General features: G+C 36.6%; 1 protein-coding gene across 1 annotated transcript in view; it reads left to right on the top strand.

Moving 5' to 3' along the window:
* grik3 (glutamate ionotropic receptor kainate type subunit 3) overlaps positions 1 to 19,506 on the top strand; it is a 179,845-nt gene that overhangs the window by 141,145 nt on the left and 19,194 nt on the right. Inside the window, exons 11-12 of the mRNA XM_039651314.2 lie at positions 2,455 to 2,678; positions 10,910 to 11,028. Of these exons, the coding sequence (XP_039507248.2) occupies positions 2,455 to 2,678; positions 10,910 to 11,028 (343 nt within the window). The remainder of the gene's footprint in view (positions 1 to 2,454; positions 2,679 to 10,909; positions 11,029 to 19,506) is intronic.

Below are 19,506 nucleotides of genomic sequence, written 5' to 3'. Positions count from 1 at the left end.
TGCTGGTTAAACTAGTTAAGAAGCTTGACTGAGGCACCATCATCATGCTAGTGTTTTCTGCAGGGATTTCCTTGTCCTGCGTGAGAGTCCGTGTCTTGAATGGTCACTGTGAGAGGACAAAAGTACCTTGTTCATCTAAATATTTAATGAGATTGCAGACAGTGGACACACTGGAGGTTTCCTTTCTCTTGGTTTTCTTGCTTTCTCCTTGTTAGCCACTAACACAGCACTATATATTTTTAGGCACTCAGGTCTGTCAATCAGGCTCTTTTCACACCCACTGTCCAGAAGAAAGAGACCAAAGCCCGCAGGAAAGACAGAACAATACAAAGAAAGGCAATACAATTCAACCAGGACGGGTCACGGCAATGAAATGTCACAGAAAGTGTGGTAGAAGAAAGCAAGGACATCACGGTGTGATGAAAATGCTTCAGTTCATGGTGGCTGGATTGCAGTATTTTGTAAAACCAGTCTGAACCCCTTTGCGAGTTTCATCATGTTCTGGGGAAGGACTCAGTGAAGCGTGCACCGAGCAGCTGGTTTCATTAACCTCCTGTCCAACCCTGGAGAGAAGGAAGCAGGGTAAGGCGATGTAAATGGTGACCTTCTAAATATGCATCCAGATATCAGCGAGCGAGCGAACGCCTGCCTGCTCTCGCGATTCATCGAGAGGGAGGGAAGGGAACCGCAGACAGCGAGGAAACTAGGCCACTTGTTTCAACAGTTGAGTCACCTTGGCAATCCCGACTTTCAGCCTCAGGGGTGTGAATTCGTCCGTGTTTCCGAGTGTGATTGGATGCTTTGTGTCCTGTCATTTCTATATTTCTCACAAGAAAGACCTGTTCTTATCATTTCTGGTAACAATGACATATTGCTCTGTTTTGTCATACAGCCTGTAATTGCATAGGTACTTTCATTAAAAACGAACAATGGTGTTTATCGATTTTAATAGTTCATTTTTTTCTTTCTTCATAAATTCAAAATGGCCTCTATTTACTTTCTTGCTCTAGTTAACACTATCGATTAGGTTACGCTATTTTCAAAAGCTACTCACTGGACATTTCATTTCCAAACTGCTGCAATATGTTTTTATTTTTCTATTGCCAGATTCTGTTTTGTATCAAACTGAACGCATTTCATTTGGAAAGTACAGTGAAACGAGCAAGAAGCAAACTAGTAGGGCTGGCTAATAAATATCGATTTCTCGATATTAATCGATTCTCATTTTTACGAACCGATATCGATTCTTAAATCTCAAGTATCGATTAGTCATCCTGTTTCATTTGAATGAATGGGACATTGTCTCGCGGCTGCGCGCATCCAAAAAATCTCAATAATCTTTGTCCTTTGTTACTATTGATATGAAACAAAGTCTCAATTTTCAAATTACGTCCATTTTCTTTAGAAATTCAAAAACATAAATAGCGTTTTGGCGCTGTGGCGTGAGATCGTTCTTAGCAGCGCTGATCTCTCTTCCGGGTTAATAATACCAGTCACAGCGCCAAATAAACATGAATGAGCATCTGAAAGTGTGATATCGAAATCCATATCATATCACATTGATTCGCTCAATCAGCATTTGTATTGTATTTGTATTTGTTGTATTTATTTATTTCTTCGGTCAGTCATTTAGAAATCATGTCATAAATCATGTAACACAAAAAAGAGAGAGAAAAAATAAAAAATAAAAATAAAAAATAAAAAATTTCAACCGTAGAAAGACGTAAACAGCTTGTAATCAATGTCTTGTCATGTATCGTCGTATTTACCTCAGAAAACCCACATAAACTCGTTAGTCAGCTAAAAATAACTCTAGAGAGGAGCATTTTGCTAAATATATACACCATATTACATATGCATTATAATCTTAATGTTCTTTATTATTTAATGCATATTTGAATAAATCTGGCAAGTTTTTATGACAGCCACCATTTAAATGTTTATATTTCATATACTCTTCTTATTATAAAAATAAATAAAAGTGTAATTTAAGTGTTTGTATAGCTACAAAACAGTTAATTATTACCTTCATATGAGGCTAATGAAGTCTATAGGCTACAACTACACTCCCATAGTTTACAGCATTTAAGAGATTTGATTGCCTTGAGAAAAATGGCCATTTATTGTAACTGATATCCAAAATAATCGACATTGAATCGAATCGAAATCGAATCGAATTGCAAGCTTGTGAATCGAATCGAATTGTGAAATTTGTCTCAATACCCAGCCCTACAAACTAGTATCATTTTTCAGAAAATATGTTGCACTTTTCATGATGCAATTAATTTGTGATGTATAGTCAAGTTCAAGTTCAAGATATCCTTAATGAGATTGGCTTGGAAATATGTCGCGTTAGGCTATGGTTTTATGTTGCATTTCAAAGAATAGCATTGACTAGACCAGTTGTTTGTTTCCAAACATGTCTTCGATTTATTTTGTTTGTTTGTCCCCTAGAGGGCTGACCTTGCCGTGGCTCCTCTCACAATCACCTTTATGCGGGAGAAAGCTATCGACTTCTCCAAGCCTTTTCTGAACACCGGCATCAGTATCCTGTACCGTAGACCCAACAACACCAACTCCGGCTTCTTCTCGTTCCTGAACCCCATGACCCCTGATATCTGGGTCTACATTCTGTTGGCCTACCTGGGAGTCAGCTGTGTACTCTTCGTCATCGCCAGGTGAGCGACCACACACTGCGGCTATTAACCTTCATGGCACCTTGAGATATTTGCTTTGAATTCACTCCGTAAAGCAGCAAAGGGCAGGCAGTTATGCATTATTAGTGCTGTTTGCGAAGGCTAAGAGACCAAACCTTACCTAGGGATTAGAATATCAAAGATGTTTGCTGGTGGGTTTGCTTCAGTGTACATTAAAAACCTGCTTGACAACTGCCTAGCAACTGTACTTAAGAGCTACATGCAAATGGAAAATATTCAGAAGAGTGTAACACCTGCATAGAAACATCATCAGAAAATGAAAAAATAGTCCATATTCCATTTTGCTATCTTGCAAAAAAAAAAAAAAAAATATATATATATATATATATATATATATATATATGGCTTAGATACATTTATTTCAACCTGACAAAAGCTGTAGCATCATTTGCATCCAGATGACTCTTGATTTGAAATGCACGTTATGTGTAGTTTGTTTAAATGTTTTCAAGGGCCACTATACACCACCGAAAAAAAAAGTTGACTTTACTTATAAATATTCGTACATTTGGTGTTTTGGCAATTTATATTTAATTTAAGGTATTTAATCAATATCCCTGAGAATCAAACCCATGAACTTGGCCTTGTTAGTGCCGTGCTTTATTGATGTCCAAGAGTTATATGTGTGTTATAACGACACCAAAGGCTTCTGTTTATTGGCATACCCACAAAGCCCATTGCTTTTAATGAGTAGCATTGCTGTCAATTTTTTTTTTTTTTTTTTTTTGAAGTTTCTTAAAATATTCTGATATTTTATTTTTAGGTAAGAAAGATTATATTTTCATTTACAGTGTAGATATCTTTGAAGACAGAAGCTTTAAACCTACCAGCTTTTTAACAATATTAAATATGTAATAGGCAGATGAAAGCTCTGTAGAAGTAATCCTGCTGAATATTAAAACCTGTCAACGCCATATGATAGCTTTGTGTGAGAGAGTGAAACTGAGAATGTGGTTACTCTTCATTTTGATGACATTCGCTGACTACAAGCAACTACATGTCAACTAACTCTCATTACAGTATTGGTAGACTGATAATAGTAACAAAGTAGAACTACTTAAGTACTAAAATGCTGTATCTGTACTCTACTAGAGTATTGTTTTTTTTCTTCAGTAGATATTTTCGATGAATTTAATACTTTTACTTACTTACTTAATGTTATGCTAGTTACTCATTACAATTATACAAATTTTTACGAATCATTCGTTGCAAGTTGGCTTTCATGCTGCCTAAATCACACGCCAGTTTTATAGGGTAATGGTATTGATTGACACACACATTGACAACTAATGCAGGGGTTGTTTGGCGGCTGCCAAAGCAAATTTGTATCCCGCCAAAGTGCCTTATTTGATTGCTTTTGACTGCTTTCTTTAATAATTACATGACACAATACTTGTACTTTTAGTACTTAAGTAGTGAATTTTAAAATAAACTACTTGCAATACATAAGTACATCAAATGTTGAATACTTTAGTACTTCTACTGAAGTGTGGTGCTTAAAGAGCACTTCAACTTCTACTCAAGTCTTGGTCCTCAAGTATCTGTGCTTTTCTTTGCCTATTACATACATTCGAACTTTAAAAATCAAATGCAAACATATCATGACTTATATCATATCACATAATTTTAATCATGGTGAAGTCCCTTGCCTGTTCACACCAAAGTTTCCTCATTGAAAGCAGTTGGTAGGAGACATTTGGAGTCTGTATTGCGAGTGTGAGAACGGCTTGGTATACAATCTGCCACAGATCAAGCTGCTATTAAAAGTTCATATCACACTCCAGTCAATCATATAAAGACTGCTTTCCAAACAGGTTTTTAACACCCTGTTTGAGGGTCCTTTGAGTGGCGAGGAGCACCAGAAGTGTTTAGCAGCTCTCACTGAAGAGTGACCATTAATGAAGAGTTCAGACACTAGAGACGTTACAGAAGTCAGGCGTACTGCACATTTAGGAGAACCTTGGCCATTCGGGGAAACTGCTTCATGCCTGAGAATAAAAGGCTTCAGGTCTCATGAAAAACACACCAGGTCTCAGCCGAAACAGCTTCAGGCATAAAGGCGTCTGACTTGACTGCAACCTACAGTATGTATTATATTGGCATACTTAGATGCACTTTGAACTGGCAGCACATGAAACTGTGCATTGTATTACTAAGGGATGCAAGAGTACTTTTTGTGATAATAATGTACTATGTCTAAAAGCCCTTTGTCTGATATCCTCATGTCTTAGACCTGAAACCTGATATTGTTTTTCATGAGACCTGGAGCATTTTAGTCCTTTAACAAATTACTGGGGTCTGAGGATGTACTGATAACACAGTCTCATCCCAAGAAGTCATATAACTGACGTCTTTTGACCATACGTCAACATCCGCCTTTTTAGGGTACCCTTAAACGTCGGTTACATGACGATCCCGGGCCGTCATACAACTGACGCTTTACCTTTAATGTCAGTTAGGTGACAGGGTTTAGGGGTAGGTTTAGGTCTGGGGTAGGGTTAGGATCCGATAACGTCATCTAACCGACGTTTAAGGGTACCCTTAAAAGGCGGATGTTGACGTATGGTCAAAAGACGTCCCAAGATGTCAGTTATATGACGTCTTGGGATGAGACTGCGCTGAAAATGACATAATATGATCATACAGACAGTTGTTTTCTTTCAGCTGAAATCTTTAGCTTAAAGGAGTAGTTCACTTTAAAAAAAAAAAAAAAAAATTTTGCTGATAATTTACTCACCCCCATCTCATCCAAGATGTCCATGTCTTTATTTCTTCAGTCGAAAAGAAATTAAGGTTTTTGATAAAAATTTCCATGATTTTTCTCCATATAATGGACTTCAATGGGAACCAAACGGTTCAAGGTCCAAAAGACAGTTTCAGTGCAAACTGTTAAAAGGGCTTTAACCGACTCCAGACCGCCCATTTAATAAATAAATAACAAAGTTTAAGTTTTATAAGCTCAAATGGTCAACTTGCTCTGGTCTGTGATGTGTGTTCGTGACTCTCCTGTTCGAACTCGTTCATCAAAATGAACGAATCTTTTCCCAAGCCAACTAGTTCATTTCGTTCGTTTAATTAACCAAATGACACAAAAAAGATTTGTTCATTTTGATAAACTAGTTCGAACAGGAGAGTCACAAACGTGCATCACAGAACAGAGCAAGACGAGCATTTGTGCTTATAAAACTTAAAATTTGTTATTTCTTTTTTAAAAAAAAAAGAGTGATTGTTTCGCTTGATAAGACCCTTATTCGTTGTCTGGAATCGTTTAAAGCCCTTTGAACAGTTTGTACTGAAACCGACTTGAACCGTTTGAAGTCCATTATATGGAGAAAAATCCTGGAATGTTTTCATCAAAAACTTTATTCTTCATTTCTTTTCGACTGAAAAAAGAATGACATGGACATCTTGGAGTAAATTATCAGCAATTTTTTTTTTTTTTTAAGTGAACTACTCCTTTAAGAAATGTGCTTGTTCCAGATAGATGGACCTATTTATCACCGAGATTTTTAAATGATTTATTTATAATTTTGTACTAACTTATTTCTTCTATTTTAAAGCGAAATGTTTATTTTCTGTGACACAAACATATCCAAACTGAATGTCAAACATGCTTCAAAACACTCCCTGTCTGCCATTGGTCGAATAAACCCCAAACTCACGCCATTGGTCGAGCCAGTGTTGCTATATCAGCTGGTCGGGATGTTAAAACAAACAGCACTCTTCATGGAAATCTGCCTGAGAAATGCATTTTATTGATGTCTCTGTAATAAGACTATTAGATAGTTTAAAAACAATTGCACAACATATCATCTTTAACACGATGTCACAGTGATGTATTAGCAGACATGCAGACTTTTCCTGTTCTTTTTTTTCCCCCTGGTAATGAGTAAAAACATGCACACAGACCAGTGTAATCCTGCAACGATGCTTGAGCTCTGCTAACAAGTCCCCTGACATTACCTGTGTCTCTCATCTTCTCAAGCATCTGCTTCCAGACTGTCGATGATAAAGGACAGGTGTTAAAAAGGGAAATTACACACATCTGCAGTTGCTGGGAGTGTCCAGATTTAATTATGTTATAGTTTAACGAGCTGAGAAGAGCTGAGACACTGCACTCTTCACAGAAAGTGAGATACTTACCACGATTTGAAGAAAGTGGCCAATCTGTGATACATTTCCCTGGGGTTATAAACGCCTCTGGAATGAGTGTAAGTCTAGTTTAAAGTTGAAAGTAAGTGCTACTTAGTTGAAGTAAAGTGCTACTCTAAAACTAAGAGTTCATGATTAGAAATCAAAAGTCCAACCCCTCTGCTTTAAAGGACACCGTGCACTTTGTGCTAGTAACATAAGAGATTAAATTAGCAGATCTCACAATATGAAACATTAATGACTATAGCACAGAAAGTGGTGTTTGCTCGTGCTAGTCTGGTTCTTGCTCCAGTCATTTTTACGATGTCTCAAAGTTTCACAGTTTGGGAAATATTTTTTATTACAGATCAATTTGGTGTCATTTGTGGCCCAGAACTACAGTTTTAAAGACGCCCTGTATTCCTTCTATTACATATGTATTTTCTATGAATATGCAAATGAGCCCCGCCTCCGCTCCCTCACTCAGCTCAGAGATCCACTGGTTGACGATAACACGTTGATCTGATTTGTTACAAGGTCGTTTGTGACACCAGCGATTTCAAACCGTGTTTTTGAGACTGTCCTCAGCAATGCTGTCGACTTATGAATTTACACATGGTTTGTCTTAAAGCATATTAAAAACACCACATATAAACAATATTAAAAGCTGGATTTTCACCACAGGGGGACTTTAACTTTAATGGTACTTTGCAAACTGTTTTATCAAAATAATTAAATGTTTTATCATAACTATAAACTACGGAAGAGGATTAGGGCCAACCAATAATAAAAAAATAAAACCATCTCCAGATTAGTCATTATAATGCGAGATTAAACTCGTTAAATTTCGAGAAAAAAGTCGAAATACATTCTTGAGAATAAACTCATTAAATAACGAGATTAAAGTCATTATAATGCGAGATTAAACTCGTTAAATTTCGAGAAAAAAGTCGAAATACATTCTTGAGAATAAACTCATTAACTAATGAGATTAAAGTCTTTATAATGTGAGATTAAACTTTTTAAATTTCGAGAAAAAAGTCGAAATACAATCTTGAGAATAAACTCATTAAATAACGAGATTAAAGTCATTATAATGCGAGATTAAACTCGTTAAATTTCTAGAAAAAAGTCGAAATACAATCTTGAGAAAAAACTCATTAAATAACGAGATTAAAGTCATTATAATGCGAGATTAAACTTGTTAAATTTCGAGAAAAAAGTCGAAATACAATCTTGAGAAAAAACTCATTAAATAACGAGATTAAAGTCATTATAATGTGAGATTAAACTTGTTAAATTTCGAGAAAAAAGTCGAAATACAATCTTGAGAATAAACTCATTAAATATCGAGATTAAAGTCATTAAAATACGAGATTAAACTCGTTAAATTTCGAGAAAAAAGTCAAAATACAATCTTGAGAATAAACTCATTAAATAACGACATTAAAGTCATTATAATTCGAGATTAAACTTTTTAAATTTCGAGAAAAAAGTCGACATACAATCTTGAGAATAAACTCATTAAATAACGAGATTAAAGTCATTAAAATACGAGATTAAACTCGTTAAATTTCGAGAAAAAAGTCGAAATACATTCTTGAGAATAAACTCATTAAATAACGAGATTAAAGTCATTATAATGCGAGATTAAACTCGTTAAATTTCGAGAAAAAAGTCGAAATACATTCTTGAGAATAAACTCATTAAATAACGAGATTAAAGTCATTATAATGCGAGATTAAACTCGTTAAATTTCGAGAAAAAAGTCAAAATACAATCTTGAGAATAAATTTATTAAATAACGAGATTAAAGTCGTTATAATGCAAGATTAAACTTGTTAAAATTCGAGAAAAAAGTCAAAATACAATCTTGAGAATAAACTTATTAAATAACGAGATTAAAGTCATTAAAATGCGAAATTAAACTCGTTAAATTTCGAGAAAAAAGTCGAAATACAATCTTGAGAAAAAACTCATTAAATAACGAGATTAAAGTCATTATAATACGAGATTAAACTCGTTAAATTTCGAGAATAAAGTCGAAATACAATCTTGAGAATAAACTCATTAAATAACAAGATTAAAGTCATTAAAATGCGAGATTAAACTCGTTAAATTTCGAGAAAAAAGTCAAAATACAATCTTGAGAATAAATTTATTAAATAACGAGATTAAAGTCGTTATAATGCGAGATTAAACTTGTTAAAATTCGAGAAAAAAGTCGAAAAACAATCTTGAGAATAAACTCATTAAATAACGAGATTAAAGTCATTAAAATGCGAGATTAAACTCGTTAAATTTCGAGAAAAAAGTCAAAATACAATCTTGAGAATAAACGTATTAAATAACGAGATTAAAGTCGTTATAATGCGAGATTAAACTTGTTAAAATTCGAGAAAAAAGTCTAAAAACAATCTTGAGAATAAACTCATTAAATAACGGGATTAAAGTCATTAAAATGCGAAATTAAACTCGTTAAATTTCGAGAAAAAAGTCAAAATACAATCTTGAGAATAAACTTATTAAATAACGAGATTAAAGTCATTAAAATGCGAAATTAAACTCGTTAAATTTCGAGAAAAAAGTCGAAATACAATCTTGAGAAAAAACTCATTAAATAACGAGATTAAAGTCATTATAATGCGAGATTAAACTTGTTAAAATTCGAGAATAAAGTAGTGTTTTGAGAAAAAAAAGTCGAAATGAAATCAGTGTTCACATATAGCCATAGAGGACATGGCAGAGTTAGATCACTTGGTCAAGCTATATTTTTTAGACTTATACAAATTCAATAAAAAAAGAAATACTATCGACTTTAGCTAACTATGACAGAATAATAATTAGCATACAAACTTTAAAGAGAATTTGCAAGCGACTAGGTCTTTTTAGAGGGAAAAATCAGTCTAATTTGCGCGATGTACTCGCTTTTGTCCAACATGAAATGACAACCAGTGGACAAATGCAGGGTTATCGCTGCTTCACCTACGCGCGATTCATTGAGGTTTCATGGTTTCCCAGGATACAATAAGACGGCCAATTAAACTTGTTGATCCTCAAGGTGTGGAATTTCGACGAAGGAGACGCTTGAGAAGACGCCAGTTCGACTTTTCTCTCGAAATTTAAAGAGTTTAATCTCGCATTATAATGACTTTAATCTCGAGATGGTTTTATTTTTTTATTTTTTTTATTGGTTGGCCCTAATCCTCTTCCATACGTAATAAACACACTGGTTTGTAGCGAAATTTTTTTGACCATTTAATGGGATAGTTCACTTTGAAATGTTTTATCTTACCTCAAGGGCATCCAAGATGTAGGTGTCTTTGTTTCCACAGTATTTTCAATTTTGACATTTTTCGGTCAAACCGTTCTTGTCTGTCAGTCATATAATGCAGGTCTATGGTCACCACCTCAAAGAGCATGCACAGAGAAGTCCAGATTAAACATGATTTAATGACTCGTAAATGTAAGTACACACTGATGGCCTAAGACACGAAACGAGCGGTTTGTGTGAGAAAACGACACTTCTGAAATCTCTGTGTAATCAATGAGAGAGATCACTGCCGTTGTTTGGGCAGACCGAAGCGCCCGTGCCCTCAGATCACTTGGACGTGGCTGTGATTACAAGAGGTAAAAACGATATAAATACTGTCCGTTTTCTCACACAAACCGCTCGTTTCGTGTCTTAGGCCATCAATGTGTACTTACATTTACGAGTCATTAAATCATGTTTAATTTGGACTTCTCTGTGCATGCTCTTTGAGGTGGTGACCATAGACCTGCATTATATGACTGACAGACAAAAACAGTTTGACCTAAAAATATCAAATTTGAAAATACTGCGGAAACAAAGACACCTACATCTTGGATGCCCTTGGGGTAAGCTAAAACATACCAAAGTGAACTATCGCTTTAAGATTTTACCCTTGTAGTCAATAATTGTATCACCAACATGTCATATTTAAGAGAAAACAAAGCACAGACAAAGGCTTGTCTTAAAGCACAAACATTAAGAGCTTTAAATGTGTCACGTTTGTGACTCTCTCTGGTTTTCGCTTCAGGTTCAGCCCGTACGAGTGGTACGACGCCCATCCGTGTAACCCCGGCTCCGACGTGGTGGAGAACAACTTCACGCTCCTCAACAGCTTCTGGTTTGGCGTGGGCTCCCTCATGCAGCAAGGTACGCTTCGTCTTCAACACACTTTGCAAACGAGCCAGAAAACCCGACAACACATGACTGTCAAAACCACGGAGTTCAGTCTCTTCTGACAGGAGGAGGGAGCATTCGTCTTGCTTGTCAGTGAGGCGGGGATGAGGGGTGTCAAACATCTGTCACACACACTGGCAGGTTAGAGGGATAACAGCCGCGTTTGTTTGCTGACACTCGGAGACCTTCAGGAGTGTGAGTTTGAGGTTGGGATGACAGTCGACAGAAGACTGTTTCAGCGCGAGCACAGGCACAGTGGGACGTCTGCTTCTTGTTTATTGCATGTTTCAGTCGTTCGCCGTGGCTGACGTGCAGCTTCAGAGGGACGGGAATCAGAGGGAAATTAATATAGCCTTTTTGAGACGTCCATGACTTTGCCTTGAATGTAGACGAGACTCAGGGGAAGAGCAAGAGAAGAGACGTTGAGTTGGAAAACATCATCGAATTAAAACAAAATGAGGGTAATGAAAATATTGAGCACACTGATTCAAACCAATAACTCGATTGAACCTGATTCATTGATCGCTTTACTTAAAGCCTTTATCTATAATGCATTATAACGGTACACTCTAAAAAATGCTGGGTTGTTTTAACCCAACTTTGGGTCAAATATGGACTAACCCAGCTGTTGGGTTAAATTTTTACATTACATTTTTAACCCAGCATTTTGGGTTTGTCCATATTTGACCCAAAATTGGGTTAAAACAACCCAGCATTTTTTAGAGTGTATTCATAATGTACATCATAATGCATTAAATATGAATTGTAAATGTAATGAATTGCAAATTTCATCCACGTTTTAATGCATCATGACGCAAGCATAATCCAACTGCATCTTTTTATGGTCTTAATTGACCTATGGATAAGCCACGCCCTGAAGCGCGATGAGCCAATCACAGTGCGCAGCTAACCCAATACACATTCTCTACTTCCACGTCCATTTTAATTCGTTAATTCTTGTCATTTTAAGTTTAAAATGGTCAAACGGTGTGTATGGAGTACATGCGTGTGTATTTATTTATTTATTTTATTCATGTTTACACTGTGACCTGTACATTTTGGCCCGGAGCTGAAGCTTTTCATCGACCTTCTCAACAATAAAATACTTAATTTAACCCTCCAATGCATAGTTAAGGCTCTTTAGGCGACTTCAAGATGATAAATAATATTTCTGTCTCCAAAAATCAGCAATTACCTCCTGTGAAACGTCTCCTACTGTGACCGCTGCCATATAGCGCCTGTGAGTGGAGGGGGCGTGGCTTAGCCATTATGGGTCAATTGCATTTACTTTGAGTTTTTCTGTCTCATCATGTTTATTTAAGACTGAAATTCACTCAAAATATGTCAGTTTCGCTGTTGGAAGTACATTGAGATGGAAAACTTTCAAGAATTGCTAACAAAACCAGTATTTTAGTGTTTTAATGGAACCACTTTTGAATAAGAAGTGCTGATCTGAGATTTTAACTCAACACAACAACAAAGGGAATGTCTCTCTCTCTCTCTCTCTCTTTTAAATATTGTCTTTGGCTCTGTGCTGAGCGCCACCTCACAGAATTAGATGGAGGAAGCCATTAAAGACACGCAGGGGTTGAAGCTGTTTTCACACCCCTCACAGGCACACATTAGCAAATGATACCCTCAAAACCAAACGGCATAATAAAGCATGCCAGGGAGCGATGAAATGTTTTACCTCATGTAAGGAGACGAATAGAAAAGACTTGCCCCGTGCCCACGGCGGCTCTTTACTCACGGGGAGTGCAAATCTGCTGCACTTTTCATTACGCATGAAATCTCCACTGAGATGATATGCACGCGATACCTGTCGTTTCAAACACACGCTTCATGTATTGGTTGTCTGGAGCCAATAGAAGTTCTCTCTTGACTCTCGAAGTCATCTGACGTACTGTATACTGTGTGTGTTTGTTTACTCACTGGGGTTGCATGGATGATTGATGATTTACACTTTAGCAGCAATTTAGAGTCTAAAAACTGTGAAAGCATCATTTAGTATTAGATATTGTTACAAATAAGATTGCAGCCAGTAGTCACAGCTAGTGAAACACAAGGTCAAAATTCCCTTTAACTAACTATAAACTAATAATTTTGCCTTATTAAACCTCTATTATTACTAGTTAGTAAGGTAGTTGCTAAGTTTAGGTATTGTAGGATTAATGAATGTAGAATATGGTATTAAAATGTGCTTTATAAGAACTAATAAACAGCCAATATCCTAGTAATATGCATGATAATAAATAACTTCATTGTGTGAATTGGGCCTAAAGTTATTATTACCCAATTATTAAAAACAAGTATAATAAATGTACTTGAAATACATTTATGTCATGCTAAATAAACTACAAATGCATTTATAGAAGTACAGTTGTACTTCTGATATACTAAACTGATATAATTAAAGTCTTGGAGCAACTCATTTTGTACTTAATGCCCGTCAGTTGTCCAGAAATAGTGCTGAGGCTTAACTAAAGAAATACTCAATTATATTTGATTGTGCTAAAGTGAAACTATTGCAAGTATACCCTTAAAAAGTTTGCATTTGAAGACTCAGCTATAGCCGTGATATTAAAACACATTTAGGCGTAATATTAAGAAATGTGCATTTTGCAAGAAAGAAGTACTCCACATAAAGTGTAAATATAACATTTATATCAGTCTCACGCAATATTCTAGTAACTATCTTAATTTGTAGAATGCTTAGTATGAAATAAATGTATTTTAAACACATTCTGGTTAAGTTTGTCACGAGGGACAAAATAAAACTGATCGGTAAAGACAACCTACGAAATCGGTATTTAATATTTCACACTCTCAGAAAAAAAGGTCCAAAAGCTGTCACTGGGGCTGTACCACTTTTGTACCTAAAGGGTGCATATTTGTACCTCAATGGTACATAATAGCACCTAAATGTATATCAACACCTAAAATGTTAACACCTAAAACCTAAAATTTTCATATCAGCACCTTAATGTACATATCAGCACCTACAATGTACATATTAGCACTTAAAATGTACATATTAGCACCTAAATGTCCATATTAGCACCTAAAATGTACATATTAGCACTTAAAATGTAGGTTACATAATAGCATCCTAAATGTACATATTAGCATTTAAAATGTACATAATAGCACCAAAATGTACATATTATTAGCACCTAAATGTACATATTAGCACCTAAAATGCACATAATTGCACCTAAATGTCCATATTAGCACCTCATAATGTACATATTAGCACCTAAAATGTACATAATAGCACCTAAATGTACATATCAACACCTAAAATGTACATGTTAACACCTAAAACCTAAAATGTACATATCAGCACCTAAATGTACATATCAGCACCTACAATGTACATATCAGCACCTAAATGTACATATTAGCACTTAAAACGTACATAATAGCACTTAAATGTATATAATAGCCCCTAAATGTACATATTAGCACCTAAAATGTACATAATAGCACTTAAATGTACATATTAGCACTTAAAACGTACATAATAGCACCTCAAATGTACATATTAGCACCTAAAATGTACATAATAGCATCCTAAGTGTACATATTAGCACTTAAATGTACATAAAAGCACCTAAAATGTACACATTAGCACTTAAAATGTAGGCTACATAATAGCATCCTAAATGTATACATTAGCATCTAAAATGCACATATTTGCACCTAAATGTCCATATTAGCACCTCATAATGTACATATTAGCATCTAAAATGGACACAAGTTTAATTTTTGTAAAGGTACAGCCCCAGTGACAGCTTTTGTACCTTTTTTTTCCTGAGAGTGCACATGTGAGAAATGCAGTGAATTCTTCCTATTTTTCTTCCTAATTATTTATCCTATTTTTATTTTATTTTCATAAAACTAGACAAGCAATGAGATTACATGAAAAGAAAGTAGAGCCTGAATTAAACTCAAGACATCTGAAACCATCCTAAGCTGTTTTTTTTTATCTATATGGTCTGTCAGTGGTCTAATAGAAAAAATAAATAAATATAGATTCATAATGAAACGTCAATAAAATATTCATCTGGGAAAAATAATCCGTTATTATTGTAAGACAACAGATAATAAACGAGATCTAATAAAACCAGACACTAAACAATCGGCACGCGTAGGAAATAAACGTTTCGACACGTCAGAAAACACCAGACAGTGTGTGCCTTAATTCTTTTCCCCGTCGTCACGTTCAGTCGGCGGGAAGCTCCTTCACGCTAGCGCTCAGCGCTTCAGCTCAACCATTTGTCATGTCTGTCCAAAACTGATTCAGGTTACACAAGGCCCGCTCAACAAAAGCGGATGTTTCATTGTGCAGAAATGCAGATCATCACATGAAAAATGTTCTGTTTTTGCGTTCGGCTAGTTACGGGTGATCAGCTAAACACACTTTACCAGCAAACCGTGGTCCTCTCTTTGCCTCTGACTGACTGCACACATGTTCATTTGGAGACCGCTGTGCTTTATCAGTTTTGCTCAATCTTGCACACATCTTCACTTGTTCTCCATGCGACTGTTTAAAACATTATTGCTTCAGTGAAGAGCGTGAGTCTGAATACTGAGCACTCGCCTCTGGCGCTGCGCCGCTCGTGACTCCTCTTCCAGGAGGAGGTGGGAATGTTAAGTGCAGATAATTATTCTCATCGGGAGCCGCTTTGAGTTCGACCGGGCCGGTGTGTTTCAGTGCTTGTGAGGGGAATAGCAGGACAGGGAAAAGCAGGTCATCATAATTAATGTGACTCTGAAGCAAACCCGCGGGACGAACACACTTTGCCTTCGCTACTTTTACACGGCGATAAGCAGATGTTGAGCTTCAGCGTAATGCTGGGAATCTGTCGGCTGGTTGTTTGCCGGGACATCAGCATTTCTTTAATAGCTTCACATCTGAAAAAGCAAAGACCCGATAGAGCCGGTTTGATTCTGTGTGTTGTGGCAAAAATGATTGTATTTAAATAATAATAAAAAAAGCTTGTCAACTAAATTTGTATTTTAGCAAATACAGAGCTTAGTGAAGGTGAACTGTGTGTGTGTGTGTGTACAACTATCTTTATGAGGACCTCCCAGACAGACAGCAAACTGACATTGAATCAACGTGGAAACGACGTCTCTCATGACATCGAAACAACGTTGATTTTGCTCATCGAATTAACGTTGAACCAACGTCAGACGCGGCATTCTTCAAAGCTAAATGAAAATCGAAAATTGGTTTGCTTTCATAACGTTGAAACAACGTTGATTTCAAGTTGATTTTCCGTTAGTTTTGAAAGAATGCCGCGTCTGACGTTGGTTCAACGTTAATTCGATGAGCAAAACAATGTCAGATCAACGTTGTTTCGATGTCATATTTCCACGTTGATTCAATGTCAGTTTGCTATCTGGGTAGGGCCTTCCCAGACAGCAAACTGACATTGAATCAACGTGGAAACGACGTCTCTCATGACATTGAAACAACGTTGATTTTGCTCATCGAATTAACGTTGAACCAACGTCAGACGCGGCATTCTTCAAAGCTACCCCAGATGGCAAACTGACATTGAATCAACGTGGAAATATGACATCGAAACAACGTTGATCTGACATTGTTTTGCTCATCGAATTAACGTTGAACCAACGTCAGACGCGTCATTCTTTCAAAACTAACGGAAAATCAACTTGAAATCAACGTTGTTTCAACGTTACGAAAGCAAACCAATTTTCAATTTTCATTTAGCTTTGAAGAATGCCGTGTCTGACGTTGGTTCAACGTTAATTCGATGAGCAAAACAATGTCAGATCAACGTTGTTTCGATGTCATATTTCCACGTTGATTCAATGTCAGTTTGCTATCTGGGTAGGGCCTTCCCAGACAGCAAACTGACATTGAATCAACGTGGAAACGACGTCTCTCATGACATTGAAACAACGTTGATTTTGCTCATCGAATTAACGTTGAACCAACGTCAGGCGCGTCATTCTTTCAAAACTAACGGAAAATCAACTTGAAATCAACGCGTTGTTTCAACGTTATGAAAGCAAACCAATTTTCGATTTTCATTTAGCTTTGAAGAATGCCGCGTCTGACGTTGGTTCAACGTTAATTCGATGAGCAAAATCAACGTTGTTTCAATGTCATGAGAGACGTCGTTTCCACGTTGATTCAATGTCAGTTTGCTGTCTGGGAAATGAAAATCGAAAATTGGTTTGCTTTCCTAACGTTGAAACAACGTTGATTTCAAGTTGATTTTCCGTTAGTTTTGAAAGAATGACGCGTCTGACGTTGGTTCAACGTTAATTCGATGAGCAAAACAATGTCAGATCAACGTTGTTTCGATGACATGTTTCTACGTTGATTCAATGTCAGTTTGCTATCTGGGCTTTCACACCTAACTTGTTTAGTCCGGACTTTCGGACTTTTCAGTTCGGTCCGAATCAAAATTACAGGTGTGAAACCTCCCGCGCACCACGGAACAAACAGACGAAAAGAGGTAGTCTCGGTCCGGATCGAACTGAACAAAGGTTTGGTTCGTTTCTGGTGTGAAAGCATTTCTGTATGGTTCGGACTTTCAGAAATATACAGAGCGACCGCTTTTCAGAAAAATACCCCTTTTCAGTTGGTACACATGGTGACGTTTTTTGTGGGCGGAGCGTTTTTTGGAGGCAGAACGATCCCTCTGGCCGCTTCACTAACGCAAGTATTGTTAGCTTGTTTCTTTTAACAATGACTGGAGAAAATCCGATTTTATCTTAACGTGTAAGGTCACTCAGTGTCCAGGACCGCGGTTGTTATTTTCAAAAGTTATTTTTAACGGACAGAACCAGATTGGCCGACACGCTCACTCAATGCATGGATGATCTGACAGGATTAACGTACGTTCCCTCGGGTGAGTGGCCTGACTTCTACACCTACCTTATAGAGAAACCGATCGTAAATCGTAAAAGAAACTGAGGGTATATAATTCTTTAGATGCCTATATGGTCCTGTACAAGACTTGTGTGTACGATCCGCAGTTCTGCCGAGCCAGCGCCAAGACCACGACAATGTAAAGAGTGAAATTACGAATATTTTCTAGGAATAAAAATTCCAGATACAGCATATTCATTTTTCATCAATTCTTGCACCAAACAACACAACAAGATGACATTTAATAATACTAACAATTATTTAAGCTCCTTATTATGTGGCCGGTTTGTATTGGCCGCCTCCAGTTTTCACTTTGTTTTGCCTCCAGCTAGCGCCGTGACGTACTGTAACTGTGACGTCGACGCAGAAGTGGTCTATAACATCGCGACTACCTGAAAAGAGTGTTTACTGTTATAAAAAACTGATTTGTGAGCTTTAGTGGAACTAAAGGTGTGAGAATAAACACGAAACACACGTGATCGTTGTCGTGCGGTGAATCACTCTCGCGGTAGTTTGATAGCATACGTCACAGTCATGTGGTGTCGGCGCTGCATCAAGTCGGACAAAATTTCTAACCAGCATGCACTGCTTCAAGTCAGCCGCCGATCGGTCTGCGCGAGCTGAAGTTGAACCAGCCTAAAGAGAGTAATGTGAGGACATTTTGTCCACTCCTCAGAAACATAGATGTACAAGAGTCTGTGTGTGTGTGTGTGTGTGTGTTAGAGAGAGAGAGAGAGTGTGTGGGTGCGTGCTCATGGTGCATGTGTGCGTGCATACGTGTGATTGAGTGTGTGTGTGTGTGTGTGTGCAGTTTTCCAGCTTCTCATTGCACTGTTCACTGGCTCCCATCCTGAAGGAACTCTCTGTTTGTCCATCATTTCTGTGTTTGTTTGGTTTGAGTCTCTGTGTATTCGAGATGAGCTGCAGGATGAACTGATATTTTAGAGGAATAAAAGTTTTTTCAGAGAAAATATTGTAAATATTGTTGTACATTTTGAACAGTATTCAGTATTTTTTGAAATCTTTTATCATATAGATTTAATTAAAACATTGTATTAATTAATTTAATTACTTACTACTGTTCCAAAATTTGTGTTTGATAAGATTCTTTTTGCCTTTAAATAAGTCTCTTATGCTTACCAAAGCTGCCAAAATATGAATATTGTGAAATATTATTACACTGTAAAAAATAAACCTTAAATTTTACGGTAAAAAACCGGCAGCTGTGGTTGCCAGAACTTTACCGTTAAAAATACGGTAGGAACGTTAATGGTTTTACAGACTTAACTTAAAATTTACAGTAATAAACCGTATTTTATTTTCTGATAAAATGTGGATTTACCAACTTATTGATGTATTGATATCTGTTTTAGACCATTGTAATACACTGACAACCAACAATCAGCAGTGATGAGAGTTACATGAGCAATCACAGCTTATCACAAGTGAATACTTGTATAAAGCAATACTTTTTTAAAGAAGCTGCACAATGTCATTCACACAAATATTAAGCACCATCATGGTAACTGAAATTAAAA

Source organism: Pimephales promelas, chromosome 12 (genome assembly GCF_988280905.1).
Source record: "Pimephales promelas chromosome 12, fPimPro1.hap1.1, whole genome shotgun sequence".
In the NCBI taxonomy this organism is placed as follows: domain Eukaryota; kingdom Metazoa; phylum Chordata; class Actinopteri; order Cypriniformes; family Leuciscidae; genus Pimephales; species Pimephales promelas.
Note: the sequence above shows the minus strand (reverse complement) of the source record. Positions and strands in the feature narration are given on the sequence as shown.